The sequence below is a fragment of the Gymnogyps californianus genome, chromosome 2 (genome assembly GCF_018139145.2).
Source record: "Gymnogyps californianus isolate 813 chromosome 2, ASM1813914v2, whole genome shotgun sequence".
Taxonomy (NCBI): domain Eukaryota; kingdom Metazoa; phylum Chordata; class Aves; order Accipitriformes; family Cathartidae; genus Gymnogyps; species Gymnogyps californianus.
In genome coordinates this window covers 57,082,054-57,106,139 of record NC_059472.1, presented here as the reverse complement: position 1 = coordinate 57,106,139, position 24,086 = coordinate 57,082,054, and the positions used below count along the sequence as shown (strand labels likewise).

At 38.6% G+C, this 24,086-nt stretch overlaps 1 protein-coding gene across 1 annotated transcript in view; it reads left to right on the top strand.

Annotated features, from left to right (window-relative positions):
- Nucleotides 1-24,086, top strand: part of PIEZO2 (piezo type mechanosensitive ion channel component 2) — a 318,116-nt gene that overhangs the window by 99,654 nt on the left and 194,376 nt on the right. Inside the window, exon 3 of the mRNA XM_050891534.1 lies at nt 15,809-15,934. Coding sequence (XP_050747491.1) covers nt 15,809-15,934 — 126 coding nt within the window. The remainder of the gene's footprint in view (nt 1-15,808; nt 15,935-24,086) is intronic.

Here is a 24,086-nt window from a genome sequence, read left to right as displayed (position 1 = left end):
CTCCACCATTAACCTCCATGGGCTGCAGGGGGACAGCCTGCCTCACCATGGTCTTCACCACGGGCTGCAGGGGAATCTCTGCTCCGGCGCACCTCGTCCCTCTCCTTCTTCACTGACCTCGGTGTCTGCATGGTTGTTTCTCTCACATCTCACTCCTCTCTCCGCTGCAGGTTTTCTTTTCAGCAGTCTTTTTCCCCTTCTTAAATATGCTATCCCAGAGGCGCTACCACCGTCGCTGATGGGCTCGGCCTTGGCCAGAGGCGGGTCTGGGTTGGAGCCGGGGCAGCTTCTAGCAGCTTCTCACAGGAGCCACCCCTGTAGCCGCTCCCCCGCTACACAAACCCCTGCCGTGCAAACCCAACACATTTTGTTAAATACTTTTTGAATTGTAATAATCCTACAAAATTCACAGTAGTATGATTTTTGTTGACACTTCACTCAGTTATACACTCAGTAACACACCATGCTGGCATCTGAATTGCTTCTTTGTAAATTGCACAGTTCTGCTTTAATCTTACAGGCAAGTAGCAAAGTATGTACGAGAAAAAGGAAAACAGCAAATTATTTTAAAATAAGACTAAATTTTTAAAGTGTTTATGTGTTATGTATATTAACATGAAACATGGCCAGATGACATTTACATTTGGTTCTGGTTTTGGTATGGAGACAGTGCTGTGTGAAGAAAAATCTTTCGTTTCCCAATGTCCAGCACATGCCATGCTGGAACTGTTGAAGCACAAGTGTTTTCTTATAAGGCTGAATCCAGACGACAAAATAGATTTTGCATACTGTTGCCTCTCAGTGTACAAGTGAGGCTATGAACTGTGCTATAAGCTGAGAAAAGATTGTCTACTTAGCATATATTTATGTGGCCAGTATGTGTTATGTACTCCTGCATGTACACAACACTTATGTATATGCTGAAGTATATCCATTCTTGTCTCTATAATAATTTCAAAAGCAAACTTTGTTTATTTCATAACAATATTTTTGAGGTTATCCAAAAGTAAAGACCAATCTATATGCAAGTGAACATATTGTATGTTTCAATTTGTTTCATATTAGAAATGTACTCATTGTTCTTTTCTAATCATAAAAAACTTGTATTAATATCTTTCAGGCAAATTTTTATTAAGTTTTTCCAGCATAGTCATAACAATAGTCATGATAATGAGATTATGCTAAGTGCAGATTAGGCACTACATTACTTCAATGGTGTCAGTGACTTAGAGGACATTCAGAGGTCATATAGCCAAACAAGAATTTTCTTCTTGTCTTCCACACTTGAATCTTCAGGTTTGACAGTTACAGATTAATTCTTCTTTGATTGCTTGTCTTTTTAGAATTGCAGAGATAGGAGAGTTATGTATTGTGTGCACCCAAGCTCAGGCTCTCAGGGACTTTTGAAGACTGTGCCTGAAACCTCTAGTGCCCTTCAACATTCAACAAAAGGCACGAAGTGCAGCATCACAGGGCTCTTTTGGGCACTTTGGCAGCTTTGAGTTGATATTTTCCAGTGTCGAAGTCTCTTTGACTGTTGTGTAACCTTCTGGGTGATTAAAAACACCTAAGTAGTCTTTAGAGGTATACTTTGCTCCTCTTCCTGCATAGTCTCTGAGAATGGTAGAGATAAGTTTTCTGGTCCTTTGTCCAGATCAAGACTTGTAGCTCACACTCCATGGTAAAGAACTGAGACACTACTTTTATTAGTTGTGAAGAGCACAGGAATATTGTCATCCTTCATCTACTCCATAATCTCCACACTTTATGCCTCTCAACATTCCCTTTGTTGGTTGGGTTTTTTTTGGTCTGCAAAGGCAACATCAGTAATCATTTAAAAATCCAGGCCATGAAAACAGCAAGTGATTCTGTTGCACTTCCTTGCTTTGCAGAATGCTAAAACCATACCCTGCAAAACATGGTAGTACATATATTCCAATCCATCATCTTACATACCATTTCCATACTGTTACTGTCTGTATATATGGGCTTTCTTGTTCCACACCTAGATCTCCTACCACAGGGAAAAGTATCTAAAGGTGCTCAAGCAGCAACCCTTTCTAACAGGCATCCACAAGAAGAGGTGTAAATAGTGCAGTCCTCTATTCCAGTCCCTGGTGCTTCTTGCGAGAGTTGTCTGCGGTTGTTGTCCCACCGGCCCTACCGTTGTCCAGGGGATGATTCCAAATCCTTCTACCAGAAAGACAGATGTGTGAGAAATCCCAGTTGAATCGCAGCGATGTCTCATATACCACTCCAGAGGCCTCTTGGATCCTGAAACGCTGCTTGGACAACAATTGGACTACATGTGTGCAGAGCATAGATGCCAAATTCAGCTTCAGTGTTGAAGCAGTTTTACTACATTTGGCTGCAGGATCCCCATAATTTTTGCTGTACGTGAAAGAATGAAACTACTGATCCTTTTATGTCTACCCCAGAGGACAAAATGCCAGATATATTAGATCTAGTTGGACAGGAGCATTACTCAGCCAATGTCTTGCAGTGAATGCTTGGTAATTGGTTATTGTTAATGGAGAAATATAACTATTTTGAAAAACCTTGATAAAATCCCACAGGGCTACAGAGAAGAACTCAAGTATTTATCTTTGAAGACTGCATGTACTTTCCTTCAGGTAGTTTTTGATGTGTGGATGAAATAAGTTGGTCTGTGACAAACTTGATTCAGTGTTAGGCCATCTTCCTTACTATAGGTTCCAGGCACTAGAATAGATGAACTGTTTTGAGAGAATTTATTTATTCAGAAGCAAGCAGATAAAACTTACAGTCTTTGAAAGTGTCTGATGTGACAAGAGAATTTTAAAGGGTATTTCCCACAGTGGAGATTGGTGGAATTTCCAAATAAATATCACATGTTTAAAAGGGCATGCATCTGGTAACCTTTATACATTCAGCTGCATCTCTGCAGAAAAAAAGATGATCCCTTCAGTCAGTGAATGCACTGATTTCCTTTTACCCCGCTTGTGTTCTTGTGGGACAAGTGTATATAAAGGTAAAGTTTAAAAAAAAAAAAATCACCCATAAAACAGTGGTCAATGAGCTGACATTGTCCCTTGGGAATGCAATCCAGGGCTTGTGATACATACATTCATGGAAACATTAGTTCAGGGCCTCAGCAGAGGTTGAAAAAAGAAATGTGAACGTAAAGGAATAAAACAGAGAATGACATGGAACAACATTGTACTGCTGTATAAAGCCATGATATGCCTGTATTTTGTAGTGGTAGTGGTGCCCAACCCTAAAGAGAATGTAGTAGAACTGGAAAAGACTTCAGAGATGGTTCATGGGGATAACTAAAGTATATGCAGCAGTGTCTGAGGAACAGGTAAGTATGCTAGGGCTCTAGCTGGGAAAAGATGCAAATGAAAGACTGTATGATTGAGAGGTACAAAATCATGAGTGATGGGGAAAGGATGGATAGTGACCAATTGTTCTCATTTTCTTGTAATGTGAGAACTGGGAACAGGCAAAAGGATGTTGTTCATACAGTGAACAGTTGACCTGTGGCAATTCCTGCTGCAGGATATTGTGTACGCTGAAAATTCACATGGCTGAGAGTGAGGCTGGGAAAGTTCATGGAGGAGAAATTTACTAAACAGATCTGGTTCAAGCAATCTAAAAAAGATTAGAGGCTTGGAGGGAGTATTAATCTTCTAGTATGCTTCCCTAGATATCTGCTTATGGCTGCTACTGATTACTGGTGAGAAGGGACTTTTGGTTTGTACCAATGTAGATGCAGACGCTCATTGTTTCTTTTATGTTCACAGTTTCTAATATTTTAACAGTGAACTGTAGGATCATGAAGATTCCAGATTAGTAGTCAGTTCCACTGTTGGTTTTTTTTTCCCCTTGACATCTCACTCTTTTTAGTTTCCTCTTCATGAGTTTTCATTTCATCAGAAATTGAACTTCTTCCAGCTGCTTAAAAATAATTCTGAAAATTCAGAGGGAAATTTTCCCCCTTCTAGTCTTGGACTTGTTAAATCCGGATCTCTGTTCATAGCCTTTACATTAAGAGGGTAATTAACAAATAGTAAATTTCTTCCTCCCAGATTTGCGTAGTAATATGCAACTCTTGACCTTTCCTTACCTCTGTTCATAGTATCAACCATTCATTTTGTTCACAGAAGCAATTTAAGATTTCAGAGTGTCGATAGCTGGTATGGATTCTATCTTTTAGCCTGTAAGTATTTGGACTGCTGCCACCAAATGCCTGGCCCATGGTAGCAACCGTCCTAGGAAGGAAAGGCATCGCTGTTCATTCATTACTCAACTATACACTTATCTGAAAGACACCTTACTAGCAAGGACTCGACTTACTATAATGTTGGCCACCTTTTTCCACTATGCAAAACACAGGATGCATATAATTGGGTGAAAATTAACTGTTTGCTTCTCTCTGCAGTTATCATCCACAAAATATAACAGGTATCTTCATATGGAAATGTGATGGCTCATTTATGGTCTTGACCTGTAGGCTTATCAAGGAAACTTCATAGTAAATATTCTGGAGTTGAAAGTAATGGATTATTTGTGCAAAATTCCTTTGTCTGATCTACCCAGAACATGATAGACAATATTACAGCTATGTTTTTACATACAGAGAGATTAAGAGGGGAGAACTGTTGTGTATGCATGCATGGAATTGATATAATAGTGATAATACAGATCTAGTTGTTCTCTGCTTGGTTTGCAGGATGTTCCAATGAATGGCTTTTGTATACCATTTGCAAGAAAACACGAGTGGTGTCGTTAGGATCTCAGCATTTCACTGAGCTCCGCTCTTCCTTAGTGTAAGCTTTTTCTGCAATATTGAGAAATGTTGTGATTTCTTCTCCTGAAGAAATCAAGTGTTTCTGCAAGCATAGATGAGTTCCTTGATGTCCAGATTTCATGTATATTTATAGTCTACTGTCGTGGTTTAACCCCAGTAGGCAGCTAAGCACCACACAGCCACTCGCTCACTGCTTGCTTCCCCCTAGTGGGATGGGGGAGAAAATCAGAAGGGTAAATGCAAAAACTTGTGGGTTGAGATAAAGCCAGTTTAATAGGTAAAGCAAAAGCCACGCGCACAAGCAAAGCAAAGCAAGGAATTAATTCACTACTTCCCATTGGCAGGCAGGTGTTCAGCCATCTCCAGGAATGCAGGGCTCCATCATGCATAATGGTTACTTGGGAAGAAACACCGCAACTCCGAACGTCCCTCCCTTCCTCCCTCTTCCCCCAGCTTTTATTGCTGAGCGTGACATCATATGGTATGGGATATCCCTTTGGTCAGTTGGGGTCAGCTGTCCCAGCTGTGTCCCCTCCCAACTTCTTGTGCACCCCCAACCTACTCACTGGTGGGGTGGGGTGAGAAGCAGAAAAAGCCTTGATGCTGTATAAGCACTGCTCAGCCATAACAAAAACATCAGTGTGTTATCAACACTGTTTTCCTCACAAATCCAAAACATAGCCCCTTACAAGCTACTATGAAGAAAATTAACTCTATCCCAGCCAAAAGCAGTACATCTACATCCATTTAATTCCACACATAATAGGAGTACTAGGCAGAATGTAGCAAATAAGATGAATTCTGTCATTAATATGGAAAAAAAGTATTCTTGTTCTGAACCTGTTGCAACTGGACTGGGAGATAAATCAAAAGTTACTATCAGCCAGAGCTGGTATGTCCCAAGATGACATTTCCTCCATTCTGATGACAGACCATTTCTTGTAAGAGCCTTTGACAGCAGTTTGTTCTTCTGAAATACTCGCCAGAAGTTTATTGAAAACTAAGTTTGCTGTGTCATCTAAAATATCGTTATACACATATTCCGTGGTTTCCAGGAAGATTTCTAAGATCTGCTAGGCATGGCCATCTTCTATGGTAACTACCTGGACTCCTCTATGGTCCTTGCCTAACTGTCTAATTCTCAGCTGTGTTATAGTTTTCACAAATTTGCCAAGCGTGCAAGTCAGATTTATTGATCTGTGGTTCTCTGGCTTCCTGTAATCTATTTCTCTACAGAATTTTACAGAATATACAACATAGTCTCTTGGGAAGTTTGTTTTTTAATTTCCTTAGAAAACCACCTGATTTTGGTGAAAGGATACTGCTAATGTTTGTAGGAAGCTATCTGGTCCTCTTCCATTTGCCCATTGGAATAGGTTTTTTGAAAGTAGTAATATTTTTTTCAGAAAGAAGAAAGTTTCATGGCCGTGTGGCATACTGGCATCATAGTATGTTCTTCAAATGCCAGGAAACTTTTAGAACCAAATTTCTTGCATAAATAATTTGCTTTTCCATCTTGTCTCTCTTCTTCCCTAAGCACCTCTGATAACGAGGGAACGAAACTATGCCCTTGCATAGATTACTTCAGCTCTATGTAGACGGGGGCTTAGCAGTTCAGATCATTTGCATTTTTGAAATGCAAAGTTGAAACGCCAATGCATTTCAGCTCAGGGGCTCTTCAACTGGATCATGAGCTGCATTATTTTGTGCTAGAGATACTAATGGAAACTCTCCAGAAAGATGTTAAACTCAGCAAGACTTCTCCTACCTGAGCTGAGGCAGCCTCTAGAGCTTCTTGGGAAAGTTTTGCCAAGGGTAGAAATTCATAGCACAGCTTTCACTGCGAGTTCAGTACACATACTTACCCACACTTGCTCCCTTGTGAAAACGTTATGGTGTAGGGTTCAGTTTGCTATTGCTATATTAGTCTTATTTATGTAGCCTTCTAGCCTTCACTTCTCACTCTGCCTTGCATCAAATTTGTTTGCTGCTTATGAACATGTGTGGGTAGGTATTCAATGGAGAAAGTTATTTACTTCCTAGTAAGTACAGATTTTTTAAAAATGTGTTTCAGCTCTGTAGCACATGACCTGCTGTCATCTCCCATTACTTGGGAGTTGTTTGGACTCTCTGTAGTTGAAGGAGCTTAGTACTGAGTAGAGTTACCTGCTCTTTATGACCGTGACAGAGGAGTGAGGAAAGTAAGTTGCAAGCACTGCTTCTAACAGATAATAATGGCTGAATTAATTTGAATTCAAAATAAATATTATCTGTTAGTAGCAAACATGGAGAGTCTGGTTCCTCAAGGGAAGTAACTGGAACTCTGTATTAAAAGCCTCAAATCCTCTTGTGAAAGAACAGCTCTGGCTTAAAATTGCTCAGTGTTTGTATGCACTAGTATCTGAGATGATATTTATTTCCTGTATTTGGCTTGGTACAGTCACCTGTCAAATTAAGAAGCAGACATCAAGTAGCTGTTGTTTGCTTTGAAAGCTTATGAGTATCATCTGGAAAAAAAAATGAATGGTTAAGTTCTGAGTCTTGTCTGACAAAATATTTTGTTAACAAAATGGGTAAATTGCCTGTGTAAACTTGCAAGTCAGAGATTATGACTAGCTTGAAGGATGGTATTGTCTATTGATGCAGAGGATACAGCTCAGTTCTAGTAGTATTCTGGGCACGAAAACTTCTAGGAAAAACAGGAAATCCTGCAAGAAGCTAGAGTAAGTAGGCATTTAGTATCCTATGCAGCACTTTTTATGTTTTCATTTCTAAATCAGGGTTTTTTTTTTTTAATTACACGTAACATTTTTGACTGTGTTTACCCAAGTCTGGTTGGCATTCCTGCAGTGTCTATCTCTAAATTGACTTTTTTCTCTTCTTAGAGCTCTGTAGTATTTTAAAAAGAGAGAGAAACAGAGAGAGAAATGTAAGGAAATACATTATATGAAAGAATATAAAGGAATCTGCATTTTACGTGCAGATACACAGCCTGGAATATTTTGCTTTAAAAAGTAATGTAAAATTTTTAGGTAATTACATATGCTGTGATAAACTATTACAAGTTCTTGTGTTTTTATGATCTAAGAAATAGTATAATTTGAAATGCAAAGGAATACATTATAATACAAAAAGTTGCTTGAAATTAAGGAATCATGCCTTTTTTATAAATTTATCAGAAAATTTTTCTGTTGGGCACAGTTGTGGATTGCGACATTTGGCTACATATGGGAATAATTGGCATGTTCAGGAAAGCATGGACAAAACTGTTCAAACATTGGGAAACTTTTGCTGGAAATTCTGAATCTGAAATCTTGTATTTCTCTGGTCTGGATTTCACTGTGGCTGCTTGAGCACATAGCTTTAAACATAGCTAAAAATAATAGCATGAAATCTTGAGCTGTTGTTTGTGCATACACATTTTAAGGCTTGGGCCTGGGCAGGTACAGAATAGACCATGGCATTAGTTAAGTGCTCTCTATTTTTGTCTTGCTACTGGAAATCCAGGGAGTGAAACAAATGGTTTTGTATTTTTGCAGTGGTGATGTCTGCCCACTGTTTAAGGCTCTAGTAAGCTCAAATCCTCTGGGTAGAAGATGATATTGAAATGTAAGATACTCTTTGGGGAAAAAAAATTAAAGCATTTTCTGTTAAGCTAAATATAGATGTACCGATAACTATGCTTACTGTGCAGTGGAAAGATGGCAGCGCTTTCAAGAAAGGAGGAAGTTTTGTTTTTATTTTGGGTAGAAAATGATAGCACTTTTTTAACCATTAAAATAATTCCTGGCAGCTTCAGGATGATTTAAGCATTATCTTTTTTGAGTCTACTTAAGAAGTATGTGTAAGACTTAGAGAATAGGAGCCGATATGCAGTTACTTAACTTGGTGGATCAATGGCTTGCCATTGCACAATATACAGTGTACAAGGCACACCATTATCAAATTTTATTCTTAGTATAGTCCTTCCAAAAGATTACCTTCCATTATCCCTTGTTCATAGCTTTGTCCCATTGCGTTTCAGCACTCGAGGCCAAACTTATAAGAATAGCTGTACTGGTCATGTAGAAATACTGTGGATATTTTATGTCTACGAAAGATTGTTTAATAATAGATATAACTGGCACTAGCAGACATTTAGCATCGTTCTTACAGAACCTGAAACTGCAGGACCCTGTCTCTCTGCACCTCCAAAAGTGCACAGGGAAGAGAAGAGTTGAAAACACTGAGGTTATGCCTACCCTGCACACTCGGACATAAGTACACATTGTAACTGTAAAGAGAATGTCATGGTTTAACCCCAGCCAGCAACTAAGCACCACACAGCCGCTCGCTCACTCCCCACACCCAGTGGGATGGGGCAGAGAATCGGAAAAAAAACCCCTCGTGGGTTGAGATCGACAGTTTAAAAGGACAGAAAGGAGGAGAAAAAATAATGATAATGATAATAATAAAAAAATAATAATACTAAAAGAATTAGAATATACAAAACAAGTGATGCACAATGCAATTGCTCACCACTCGCCGACCAATGCCCAGTCAGTTCCCGAGCAGCGATCCGCCCCTCCCAGCCGACTCCCCCCAGTTTATATACTGGGCATGACATCATATGGTATGGAATATCCCTTTGGCCAGTTTGGGTCAGCTGTCCTGGTGGTGTCCCCTCCCAGCTTCTTGTGCCCCTCCAGCCTTCTTGCTGGCTGGGCATGAGAAGCTGAAAAATCCTTGACTTAGTATAAACACTACTTAGCAACAACTAAAACATCAGTGTGTTATCAACATTATTTTCCTACTAAATCCAAAACACTGCACTGTACCAGCTACTAGGAAGAAAATTAACTCTATCCCAGCCGAAACAGGACAGAGAAATAGAGGAAATTAGCCTTTGCAGAGCACGGATTTGAACAGTGGATGGTGTAGAGGTATCTTACAGGATTTGACTTCCACTGACTTGCAAGCTGTATGCTTTAAGGCTGGGTCACATTAAGTATCAATACCCCAGCAGCAAAGCAGTCAGTCTTTTTTTATGAACCTTTTATGCAACATTGAGAGCCTTCAGTCCCTGTTCATGTGTTCGAATATATGCATGTGCTTAAGTGCTTTCTTGGACAGGGCTAAATTGCTTTGTGCCTTGCAAGTTTAACCCTGTCGTCATCACTGAAAGTCTCAGCTGAATTTAGAACTCGTATTTGAACCCTTTCTTCGTCTTCCATGGTCATCAGGAGGTGTCCTGCTGTGTTAAGCATCAATTAGTGTACAATCGTACTGATGAATTCAGGAAAGGGGACTGGCCCATATTCTTCAGTGTTGCTGGCTGCCCATACTGAAATATCAGGTTTTCCTGTCAAATGGAAGGTGGATATATCAGCGCTTATTTCATGCTTATAAACTTTCATCTGCATGTACGTTTAAATGTGTGAATCTACATTTGATACTTGTGGCCAAAGTGGCAGATGTTCATGCTGGACTCAGTGATGACATTTTTCTGATGATTAGCTGGAACCAACTCTACTTTTTATCACCTCTGAAACTTTGACAGAAGCCAACTTCAAATCAGAACTCTTTTCTTGCATTTATCTCAGTAAGCTAGTTGTCATATCTTGAGGCACTTAAAACAGAGCTGACCAAAGGTAGGATTTCTTTTATTTGGGAAATTATGATGGTTTGATTTTTTTTTTCTTGCAGATCATATGACCCACAAACTTCCATTTTTTTCCAAAGGACAGATGATTTGAATTAAATGTTTTCTTAACTTCCCGCCCCCAGCTGCCCCAATCTACAGTATAGATGATGTTGACAGACTCCTATTTGGAACCATGGAGCAGCAGATTAAAGTCTCGGGACCCTGGTTCCAGCTAGGCTCTGAGGTGACGCTAGGTTTTCTGATGGAAAATCAAGAGGTTAAGATTTTAAGATTTCTAGCTGAAACAAATTCTGTGGGACTGACCCTGTCTGTGCTGCAGTTTACTGCAACCAAGCCTCGTCCCCAGAGCTCTTTAGTTTTATGTTTGTCACTTACTGATGAAGAGGTTTATTAAAAAATAAATCCTGAATGGCTGAAATAGAGTATCTTTATTAACTGAAGTGTCACTAGTTCAGGAGATAAATGCACATTAATATTTATCACTCACTGTATGCTATCAAAGATTATGTGAAAAATGACTTGTGCTTTGGTATTTCATCTGCTGTGATCTCAATAAAAAGTGTTGTGTAAAAAAATTCCCAAGCGAAACTGTTGGGAGTAGAACTGAAAGTGTTGCAGCAGTTTGGGGTACAATGCATGGCTAAAGAGATGTTAGAATTATCCAAAACCCAACTGACTTCAGAAAATGCAACAGTAAGGTTACATTTAAAAAAAAATCCCAGTGCAAAGTAATAAAAGCTTCAAATAAGACACCCAGACATTCTTAAATCTACTCTTTAGGTGAAACCATGCAGCATACGTATGCTCATGATGAAGGAATTACAGTGTTGGAATAGTAAACGGTCTTAAATTAATTTTTAGAATCCATTATTTTCCTCCTCTATTTTCCCTTTCCTGATATCATTATGGCATGCAGAATGGATACTGACCCTTTGAACTTATCACCTTCTGCATATAGATGCTTAGTACTACTTACTAAAAAATCAGGATAAATTGTTAGCAGTATTATTAACTTTGTTAGAGACTCAACCAATTTTTTGTTGTGCCCCATCCAATAGATCAGAAAGAGAAAAAAAAATAGTGTGGAATGAAAATGCACCTTGCAAGCAACTGGAAATATGATATGATATGATATGATATGATATGATATGATATGATACAAAAGGCTCTTTACAATAGCCTAAGGCTCACGGGCAGATTATATTGTAAAAGCTAACATATGTGATTTTAAAGCAGGTCTCAATGACAATTGGCCATTTTGTTATTCGATGTCCTATTAGCACATCCTTTTCAAAGAAGCTCTTAGGAAGTTCCAGGCATACAAAAAAATTGAATTCTGTCATACTCTGCCGTTTTAGGGAAAGGGGTAGCAGAAAAGATCACAGGACTGCCTGTCTAAATGTGAATGTACTGTTTTTCAGTGTTGGAAACGATGTGAGCAGCAGGCTCCACCCTTGCATACAATCATGATGTAGGCAGTCAAGAGGTGCATGTGTTTGCTGAAGGCAGCAGTCCTACTCGGACACATTCAAATAGTTGTACTGAGGTTACATGCCTGTGGCTCGGGGGCACATGCCATCACTAATCCGGCTCTTGGCTGGATTACCTTTGGAAAATAAGAAATGGATTCCTCTGCCATGTGTGAAAAGCTTTTGGCCCTCTTGAGTCCAGTTTAGTGTTGCAGCTGGGCTGGAGAGAAAGAGGGTAATGAAGCCTTTGCATCCTGACCGGCTTCCTGCAGGCTTGATTGGAGCAGAGAAAGCCCTTTCCCAGGAGCCTTCTGGAGGGACAAGAAGGCTGGAGCAACCTCCCTGTGTATTTCTGAGACACACCGGGGTATGTTTCTAAAGCCACATGCCAGGTTTTGGTCCCACTGGGTACCATTAGGAATGACACACTGCACCTGCAAGCAAACCCACTTTTCTTAGTCTTTCAGGCCAGTTCTGAAGCAAATCTGCTCTCTCCTTATCATCCACCACAGTGTGGTGAAGCTGGTGGCACCACGCTGGTGTGAGTAAAATCAGAACCCAGCGCTCAAGCTACAAACCCAGGTGTTTTGCCAGAAGATTTTTCTTATTTTAGTCTTGATGGACATACACAGGTCTATACATCTAAGACAAAATTAAGGAATCAGTGTTGTGATTTCTCGTGTGGGCTGGGATGGTGTTCTCTTGCATGTCTGTTCTGTCCACGCAGCTTTCTGAACAATATGTATTTCCTTCTCTGTGGGACAGTCGGCTTCCATTCATGTCCCCAAGGACTTTCACGTTAGGGCAACTGAACAGTTAAGGTATGTTTTAGCAAAAGGATTGTAACTGTGAGTGAATTAGCATAAATAAAAATTAAAGAAGGACAACAAAAACCTTTCTTCCTCATTGTAAGAAGCTCTGGTTTATTTCAGAAGTTTAACTTCAGCTGTCTCTTTTCTTACCATCTCAGTTCTGTACACATACAGTTAATTTTTTCTTTGTGTAATTTAGAACTAATTTTCCAGTAGAAAGAAAAAAATGTAAGTAAAAATACAGTCAAATGGGTTTATCCAAACCCCACTATAAATTGAAACTCATCCGCTATCCAAATCTGTCACTTCTTCCTTGGCATAAATTATGTATCCAGTAATTCACTGATTTTTAGCACTCCCTCTCCTCCCAAGTTGTTGATGTCTCTCCAAAACTTTTGAAATCAGGGGCATAGTATTTCTTACTTTTCTCCAAATACTTCTTGTATCTAGTTTCTGCTGGCACAGCTGAATGTGGTGCAGGCAAAGGGCTCCTGCTCAGTAGGATCTGATGGTGGTCCTGTCCCACCCATGGCCATGAAGCGAGCTGCCCTTGAGGAATGCTGTAACCTGCGCTGAACATGTCTAGCTGCCTTCCAGCTGTGTATTTCCCCTGCCATATTTATCAGTACACTGAGAGACTATTTATTGTCACTGGTATTAATAGTCCTTTAAAATTTTCCCTAGCTTTGTGCAGAAGGAGATCTTTTGTCAACATTTCAGCATTTCAAGAAATATATTTTCAGCATTTTCTACAGTTCTTAAAAGGAAGACAATTGCAAAAGTTAAGGCTTTGTTAAAGAAATGCTTTGTTCAGTCTACAATTCAAATATGTTTGTTTTCAACCTTTAAAAAATGAAGTCTAAAATTAAGGTATATTTTGGAGAGATATGGCAATTGAAATATTGAAAGATGGACCCAAGATTTTTAATAGTTTTATTTCTTTATGTGGAAACAGTTTGGGAAATTAATGTGTGTTGGGTAATTGTATTGCATTATTTTCTCCTTTGGAGGCTGACTGAAACAATTCTATCAAAAAACTTCCAAATCCACTTCTATATGAAAAATTCAGTGCTTGATATCTATTGAATTGTTAACTCCTGAGCACTGAGGAGAGTTTATGACTCAGAACTTCAGAAATCACCAGACTGTCTTTAAAATCTGTACATTTTAACACAGCTGTTAAGTCCATGGAGTTTGTGTTGTCAAACTGTTTGTCTCCAGCTTTGAGATACGTAATTTTTTAGTATATTCTGAACATGCAGCTCTCATAATAATGGGATCTGGTAATGCAGGAACAAACTACCAAATATTGAAACTTGCCAAAAAATTGTAAAAGCTAGCAGTCCTTGGATTGCATTACATATGACATCACATTTAACAAATTATTTAATAACATGTAGCTTGTCATATATTCATTCTTCTAATGATTTTGAAAATATAAGTTATTTTGTTATTTATGCTTTTATAGTCCTTAGAAGTTGTTGTCCTAAGCCAGGACACCAGGCCAGCTTCTGTAGAAGAGGAACAAAAAATGAACTCTGATCCAAAGAATTTAAAATCCAGTCTTTTTTTGTAATGCTCTGCAGCCCAGGTTGTCTGCTTTCTGTGTGGACTCTGGTGTCTTACCAGTAAAGACTAGTGAATAGGTCATACAAAGCACGTATCTAGTGAATGTATCTTCCTTTTCAGATCACAGAAATTCATATGTAGGCTCACTCTTGCCATTTTTCATTTAATTTGAATCATTTAATCTCTGTATTTAAAAAAAAAATAGAGGAGTTCATTACAGGCATTTAGTATTCAAAATTTGCTGTCAAGATAGTGATCATATAACACAAGTTTTGAGTCTGATGGAGTGAGATAGTTTATAACTTTTCTAAAATGGTTGAATCATGTTTATCCGATTCTTTGCTTTATAAACTACCATTCGGGCCATCAATGACATGCTTGAACTATAACAAATATTAAGCAAAAAGCTGATTTACTGGCTAGATACACAATATGAACTGTCATCTTTCTAGTAGTTGCTCATAACAGACACATGCAGAATAAATATGAATGAAACAGCTGCATGTAGAGTGAACATTTCCCAGGTATACTCTGCTAGTTCTGTCCTCCATAGGCCTGGCTTTATTTGTAATCTTGGGTAGGAATTCCAGCAGTGCTGTTTTTTAATCTGTAAATAAAAAAATGACCCTCAAATGCTTGAAGCAGGTGGTGTAAAATCTAGGTAGAAAATACTTTGGAAATAGAACTTTTACTGCAGATAGGTCAGGTAGGGTGATATTTAATGTTGTCTTTTATCAGCAATACAACTTAGTCTTGAAGATGCATATTTTCTGAAATACTAATGGTTTACTTTATTTATTCATACCTTGCAAGTTTGGCTGCCTGTGATTAAGCTGAATGTTTCCTAGACGATTTATAAGGCATTTTGTAAGTCTTCATCAAACATTTTCTATTGGCTTTTGGCTATAGATAACCAATAAATCATAGAGGAACTATGACCAAGTGTATCTGGCACAGGATTCTTCAGTGTTTACTGAAAATTATTTTCAAAAACTTCTAAAGGAAAAGAAAGAGGGCAGTCTGCACAAAGCAAAGCATTCATTTGAAAGTATGTCTATATTCCTGAGCCAAACTGAGGTTTTTGTGTTGTTATCCCCCCTCCCATGTAATTTGTTTTGGAAAGAGTAATTAGATTAACAGGTTTTTATTTTCTCAAGTTTGGAAGTATCATCTATATTTTGTCTTTGTACCAGGTAACATGGTGATAAGCATAATGATGTTATTATTGATGTAAAATTGCTATCTGGAGACTTGAGAAAGTTGGGGTTTTTTTAATCCAAAAAGTAAAAGGAAATATCAGTAATAACAATCATTGGGGTTTGTGATTAAAGAGTATTCAAAGGCACTATAATTTAAGTATGTTTTTTGCTATGATGTTGAGCCTCAAGGGACAATCATGAGTAATGTGGAACTGACTTGTAGAAATATCCTTGGTCAGGATATTTTTACTGGTTTTATACTGAAAACCTTTAAGCAATTTTAGAAATTCACCAACTGTATGTATGTATATTTTGTCTTTTAGGGCATACAGGACGATTATTAAAATCTCTGTGTTTCACCAGTCTATCATTTCTGCTGCTGCACATCATCTTTCAGATTACAATAAACAGTCTTGAAGCTGGAAAAACTATTGAACCTGGTTTTAACTGTGAGTAGAACCTTTTAGTTTTTATTAGCATTTTAAGTGTCCAGATGCTTCAGTGGTTTGAAAGGTTGATCTCATTGATGAGAACGCACTTAGCATTGTGCTCCTATGGGTTTGCAACTTGCTTATGTTTCCCAGCTTTTTGCCTTAAGTATTATTGTTAGTAGAGCAAGAGGACTAGATGGGTTTAAGAAATGAGAGAAGTGTATTAACTATTTTGTTCCCACCAGAGATGCATTTTCTTTGGGTTTAGCACTGACTGTTGTATGTCTTCATCCTTTAGGCTTTCTCAAAATTCCCTCAGAATCTGAGGTGGCTACACATTTGTGTTGTTAGATCATAATTCAATGTATTAAGAATAAAATGAGATATAGTAATGAAAACCCCTCTACCCATGTATTATGCCTCTGTCTGATGGAACTCTATTAATTTGGTCGTTTAATTTAACTTTAAATCTTGACCCCAAGATTTATGTTTCTAAACAGTATTTGTCTCTTTCTTGCCTGTGTTGTATGGGAAGAAGGATTTTCAATTTTTATTTATATGTAAACACTAGTTAAAAATATATTGCATGACATTTTGTATCTTCCTCTCTCAGGAAATGTTCTTCAATAATTCAGAAGCAAATGTTCTTTATTGTGCAGAAGTTAATTAAAATATCTATCCAGTGATTTGGATATGTAACCTCCAGGTAGAAACTGTTTGTACTTGTCTTACAATGCTTACGCTCAACGTTTAAACCTGTCAACTTACCTTTGATAAATGTCCATTTAATTTATCACAGAGTATGCTGCTGCCACTTGAGTAAACAGTTGTACTACAATTCAACACAAGAAACCTTATGTGAAGTAAAGCATTTGACTTAGAGTAACAAAATCCTAAGGAAACTTGGAGCGAGCATTACCATTTCACCCTTAACTCAAACCATTTCTTAAAGTAAAAGGCATAATTGTGTTTATGAAATATAAGTTTTAACTGGAATGTCGTGGGCTTTGTCGGTTCAAATCAGACCTTCAGAGTCTAAGAATATATTTTCTTTTTTTCAAAAATGTATATTATTGATTGAGTGAACTGGATTAGTTGCTTTCCTGTGTCTGTTTAACATTCTTATGACTAAAAAGACATCATTTTTACTTAGATTAGAGTAATTGTATCAGCTAGACACTGTTTGTATGAGTAGAGAGTCCCTAACTGTCCAACACAGAGATGCAACCACTGGCTTTTTCTTCCTCCTGTGGTGGGAACTGGGGTCTACAGTGGGAAATGATTAAAAGAACTTCACCCTGAAGAGTCCACTCCTGAAGAAACAGAGAGAACGTAGCATTTCTGTCTGTTTATTAACAGTTGCTGAGTGCAACAGCTTCTATTCTAGCTGCCATTAATACTGATTTCCTTACTTGGGGCCTCACAGGACAATGGGTATGGCTGTAGTAGTACATTAAATGTGCCTCAGATCGCTCTCTGACACCGAGGCCAGTTGACATGAGATGACCCACGTCCTCACCATTAAGCTCTCTTTGCCTCCTGGGTGCAGAGGGTGGGTTGAAGTTGCCTGTTGGGAACAGTATTTGTCCCACAGGAACTCCCAAACTGTGCCTGAGTTGTTTGGCAGAGAAGAAGTTGGCCGACCAAAGTTGTTCTGAGATTGTTTTAACTGTTTAGCAATATGAAAACTTCAGCTGTTGAACTTCAGTGCCTGAATATGTTTGCGGGGTAAACTGGCACCATTTAGTTTGCTAGTATGGCTATAGTCGGTGAGCTTCAGGTGACGCTAATGAAGAGGGGAACGTGATACTGGCATAATGCATGCTGGACCCCCAGGGTGCTGAAGGAGACGTTAAAGAAGGTATGAAGACCGTTGTGAATGAAGGGGACAGGAGAGGCTAAGGCCATTGCTAGATCAGGCAATAAGATCAATTGTTGTCATTAAATGGCACCAGAGCATACATGGTACTGTGTAGGTGAGGAGAAGACAGAATTCCCGCTCCAGAAAGTATTTTGGTAGTACTTCTGCTTGTAATTATTTGGTGACACAGCCCCACTGTATTTCCTGTTCCCCAGCTATATGAATAATGCTTTGCAAAACTGACTACAGCGGTGTGCTAAGCCATAGCTGGAGAAACGACAACACTGTGCCCATAGCGTCTGCACAGTGTTATGATCTCTGCATTTTAGAGTTAGCTGTTAATGTTTATTCAACTCTTTTCACTCAATAAGAAGTACAGAAGTAGAGACTGGAAGACTGGAGTTTTCTGTTTCCCTATCCAGACCCAGATCAACTATTAATAAAACATTTTTTACAGCTGTTTGTCTTACTCTTAAGCCCTATGTGCCCCACTGGAAATATTCTACAGTCTCTTCTGATGCTTATCATTAGGAAGTTTTTCTCCCATTAGTCAAAATATCCTGTCTTCCTCCTTCAGCCTGATGTGGAAATGGAGAAAAACTTTCCATTAGTCTTTATGGTTACCTGTTATGTATTTGAAGGCTGCAGTCATGTCTGTCATATGTACTCTTTTGTCTCATTGTCTTCTCTTTACACAACTTCAGTCCCTCCAAACTTCCGTCATACATCATGTTTTCTAGGAAGGAGATTAGTCTTATTGTTGTTGGTCTACTTTGTTTTCTCCAAGTGTTCCAGATGTTTCTTGAAGTTCAGTGCCCAAAGCTAGGCAGTATTTCAGCTGAGAATTTACTAGCACATACTGAAATATAACAATTACCCAAGTGTCTGCAAGTGACACTCCCTGTTTATGTATTACTATATAGTACTTTTTGCAACGGTAGCATTGTCTCACACTTTATTTGTGATTCACTGTAACCCACAAATCCTTTTCTGCAGAACAGACCATTTTTTCTAATCCCATATTTATGTAGGTGAGTATTCTTACAGTATAATGGAAATTTATGTTTGCCCATTTTTTTCCCAAATATTTTTATTTATCAAGACTGTTCTGAATTCTATCTCCCAATTTGCTTGTGGCCCCTCTTATAGAGGTCATCTGCAAATACCACCTTTAAGGAGTTTTGGATATCCTAAAATGTTTAATTTTTCCTTTAAATTTAATCTTTGTTTTGATTTTGCTGCAATTGTAATATGTCCCTGAGTTTAAATAAATTAAACCATAGAGTACTGAAGGAGCTAGTGATGTTATGGCAGGACCCCTCTTGATCATCTACCAAAGGTCTTGGGAGTCTGGGGAGGTCCCTGCTGACTGGAAGCTAGCCAATGTTATTCCTATTTACAAAAAGGGCATGAGGGAAGACCCAGGGAACTACAGACCTGTTAGTCTAACCTCAGGTCCTGGAAAAATTATGGAGAAGATTATATTGGATACTGTTGAAAGCCATTTAAAGAATAATGCAATCATCAGGCACAGTCAACACGGGTTCACAAAGGGAAAGTCCTGTTTAACTAATTTGATATCCTTCTATGAGAAGGTCAGCCGCCTAATGGATGAAGGGAAGGTGGTGGATGTAGTTTTTCTGGATTTTAGTAAGGCTTTTGATACTGTCCCTCACAGCATCCTTCTGGACAAGTTGTCCAGCTGTGGGATGAGCGAGTTCATGATGCGCTCGGTGAAGTACTGGCTGCAGGGCAGGGCTCAAAGGGCTGTAGTGAGTGGGGCTACATCTGGCTGGTGACCGTTCACCAGTGGTGTTTTTCAGGGTTCAATTCTAGGGCCAGTCCTGTTCAATATATTTATCAACGATCTGGATGCAGGAGTTGAATGCACCATTAGCAAGTTTGCTCAGGATACCAAACTGGGTGGTGCTGTTGACTCTCTTGAGGGACAGGAGGCCTTGCAGAGGGATCTAGATAGATTGGAACATTGGGCAATGATTAATGGGATGAAATTTGACAAGCCAGATTCTGCACCTAGGACAGAGTAATGCCATGCACAAATCTAAATTGGGAGAAGAGTGGCTGGAGAGCAGCCCTGCAGAAAGGGATCTGGGGGTGCTGGTCAACAGCAGGCTCAATAGGAGTCAGCAGTGTGCCCTGGCAGCCAAGAGGGCAAATGGCATCCTGGGGTGCATCAAACACAGTATAACCAGCAGGTCAAAAGAGGTGATTATTCCGCTGTATTCCGTGTTGGTGTGGCCTCACCTTGAACAGTGTGTGCAGTTCTGGGCCCCACAATTTAAGAAGGATGCTAAGGTCCTTGAGTGCATCCAGCGGAGGGCAACAAAACTGGTGAAAGGGCCGGAAGGCATGACATGTGAGGAGCGGCTGAGGACTCTGGGTTTGTCTAGTTTGGAGAAAAGGAGGCTGAGGGGCGACCTCCTTGCTCTCTACAGCTTCCTGAGGCAGGGACGTGGAGAGGGAGGTGCTGATCACTCCTCCCTGGTATCTGGTGACAGGACGTGTGGGAATGGTTCAAAGCTGCATTAGGGGAGGTTCAGACTGGACATTAGGAAGCATTTCTTTACCAGGAGAGTGGTCAAACACTGGAACAGGCTTCCTAGAGAGGTGGTTGATGCCCCAAGCCTGTCAGTGTTTAAGAGGCATTTGGACAATGCCCTTAATAAGATGCTTTAACTTTTGGTCAGCCCTGAAGTGGCCAGGCAGTTGGACTAGATGATCATTGTAGGTCCCTTCCAACCGTTCTGTTCTGTTCTGTTCTGTTCTGTTCTGTCCTATTCTATTCTATTCTATATATATTGCCCTCATGTAAATGAGGTGAGAGTAAGTACTGTAAATGTGCATTTTTGGTGCACTACTTTCTAGGCTGAGTAAAAAGACAATACAGGAGGAAGGGAAAAAAGTGTAATAGCAGAAAGGAGAAAAAACCTTGTGATTATTTTGGTTTACGTTTAATTGCTCATTTTTGCTCTGATGAAGTGTGAAATTTTCATGTGTTCCTACAGTGGTTGTTCCTTCTCTTGCTTTCATCCTGCAGGGAAGTTAAAGCTGATTCTACAACTATGTAATTTTCACCTCAGAAATGAATGAGTAAATGTTTCAACTTATTTCTGTATTTTTTGGAATTTGTTGCCTTTGTGTAGTTAATAGTCTAACTCCTGACAGTTTCAGAAATGGGTGAGAGGGGAGTATACCTTTGTCTTCAAATTCTGTAGGTTAGTTTGTCTGAGTATGTTCAAATGCCAACTTCTGAATCAAAAGATCATTTTCTGGTTTTAGTTTTTCTTTTCACACTGCTGTATTAAAGCCTCTGAAAATATTTTCATTTTGGTAATAGAAACACTTGAAAAATGTTTAAATTAGAGGTGTGATACAGACTATCACCTCTTAAACTTTATACAGTTATAGTTTCATTTTGGAAGTGAAGAACAACCATCCCTTTATCTTTTACATCTAGAAGCCGTTTAATTTGGGCCATCTGCAAGAGCAAAGCAGACACGTAGAACTTCAGGCTCATTTTAAAATATTCTGCTCTTATCCTGGACTTACGTTATTCAAAATCAGCTGATAGATAGTGTTTAGGATAAGTAAGTCTTGGAATGTTTAGCACCTTCAGTTTGTTATTTTTTTCATCCCCTTCCTCTTTTAGAGCTCATATACCTTCTCGTTCAGGATGGCTACAAAATGCTACAGCATTCTCTAAGTTATATAGGAGACGTACGTTGGCAGGTTGATAGAGGTGTTTAAAAATATTTAGCTAACAGAGGGTTCTTGTTTCTTCAGAGCCTAGTGAGTATTGCCTAGCACTAATAAAATTTTGTTGTTAGAATTCCTTATTTAGCTTAATGAAAGATTTCTGGTTAGCCACAGCTACATTGTATGGAACTGACATTGAATACCTCCCAGATAGTTTCTTTTTTAAATCAGAGCTCATATAGGAAAGGAAAAGAATAAATACAGAAAGGGTGAGCTGGGCTGATCTTCTTAAGCCATGAAGAGCTGTGTAATCAGTCTTGTTTCACTGATGATATCTACATATAACACAGAATCTGATTTTGAAATGTAGTAGTATTCATGCAGTAATACAATTTCATTATTAAATTTGTACTTCTGATGGAATAAAATTCTGATTATTAGATTAGGTAACATCTTTTGAGTATAGAATCTGTGAGGCAGACAATTGAAAATTAGATCACAAGGTAATACAGAGTCTCATTCTTCAGTATGCACTCTGTAGTTCTTTCCTAGGACCAATTTTAAGCATCTTTAGAAATGGCATTTCCACCAGCAGGAATGTTTTCCACGATGTTCATTTTAAACTTTACTTCCAATAAATTAGTGCAATTATTCATCATCATACTACTCCTCTGTAAGTGTATCCTCTTCTTGTGTTTAGTCAGTCTGTAAAAATACTCCAGTTTCTTTTTCTCTTAGTTGTAGTGGTGTACATCCATTTTTTATTTTGTGCTGACTGTACCATCTCTTGGTCTTGAATTCTGCAAATGGATCTACTGAAATGCTTATTCCTTCAGAACAGTATTTTAGTCCATGAGAAATGCAACTAAGAATAGTTCAACTATTCACTGATTTTGTATTCAATGTTTGTTAGAATACCAAAAGAGGCATTTAAGGTATTTCTGAATATTTTTCTTATGCATCAAATAATAGAACTGATGGAGCTGAAATAGATAACTTGAAATACTTCTAAAGACTTTCTATGAATCTCTGCTTTTGTTTACTGTGTATAGTTTGGGTGCTTTGTTTACAAAATGGTTATGTGAAGAAAAAGGGAGAATAGGCTTAAAGCACCACGCTGCCTAGATAGCTTCTCTGTTAGATCATGGGAACTAAACTCAGATACTTCTCTGTAACCAATATGCCATGGTGAATGTCAAACAAATGCATGCCACCATTGTGGAATCCTAATAACTTTCTGCTTTAGATAAATTTTGAAATGATTTCTTGGCTAAAAGACCACCCTGTGTTTGCATTACTACCAGCATGTCCCTGAGGTTTTGGGTTATATTAGGAAGCAGCAATACCCTAAATAGATTAGGTTTCACTATTTGTTGAAAGCTCAGACTCAGGACTGCAGCTGACCTTTCATAGGAATGAATAATTACTTTTTCCTATATACCTGGTGAGATTTCATGTCTTTTATACCCTCCTGAGTATGCTTTTAAGGTTGTGCTGGTTTTGAAAAGTACTGCATCGGTAAAGGCTATTGTATTTCTAGTTGCATTTATTAACCCATTGGAAATAAAGACGCTGTTTTTACTTATAAAGGGGCAAAAGATTAAGAGATTTCATACAGAGTTTCATATTTCTGTTTCAAAGGTGGGTGGCAGATGCATGCAGGTCTTTCAAATACCATGACTTACTGGCCCAACTCCTGCCTGGAGTCTGAGCATATCTCATGGGCTCTTGTCAGCTGTTTGGACACATCATTTCACGAGAGGCTGCCTTCAAAACAAATATTTTGAAAATGTTGAAAATATAAAATACTATTTCATGAAACAAATATTCTGATAATTTCCTGACCATGAATTGTCTTGGTAATTTTGGCAATTTTAATTTCGAAAATGTTACTTCATATGAAATGAAATTAATCCAAATGGCACTAAGAAAACTAGTAAGTTTATATAAGAAGCTTCTGCTTCTGAGAAGAAGTCATAGTAAAGTAAACATTTCATTTTAATACTGAAAAAGTCACTGTGTTCTCTGGAGTGGTTTTGCTTACCAAAATCGAAGGTAACAGCCACATTAAAGAGTGCTCAAGCACTTGCATCCCAGGCAGATCAGCTCATTCTTCCCTAACAAACACATCCATTTCTCACTGATGACAGGCAGATGCTCAAGGTGCCTTCCGAACAACTGGTTTAGCTGCAAAGTTGTGAGATCTTCAGTCACCTCCATCGTATGCGTAACATACTTTTCCTTTTTTGTTTAATGAAATGTTCATTTCAACATTCTAGGGTCTACCTCAAACCTGAGCCCTTCTTTTAACCTCATACCTGTATTTTCTCACATTTCTTTATTCTGAGATGTGTAGAGACTGAAGTGTTTAGTCTCTTTAGCAATTGCCTTGGGCTGTTGTGGCTGAGACTAAAATGGATGTCATCTGTAAGCTTATCTCAGTTTGAAAATGTATGTTTAAAAGGAAACCTTTGTTTCATTAAGAGTGGGCATTATCTTGCAGAACATCTGCATTTTAATCATATTTTTGTGTGTCATCTCAAAGATTATAATCTTGGCCGAAGTCTGAGTAAAAAAAAGCCTTTAAATGTT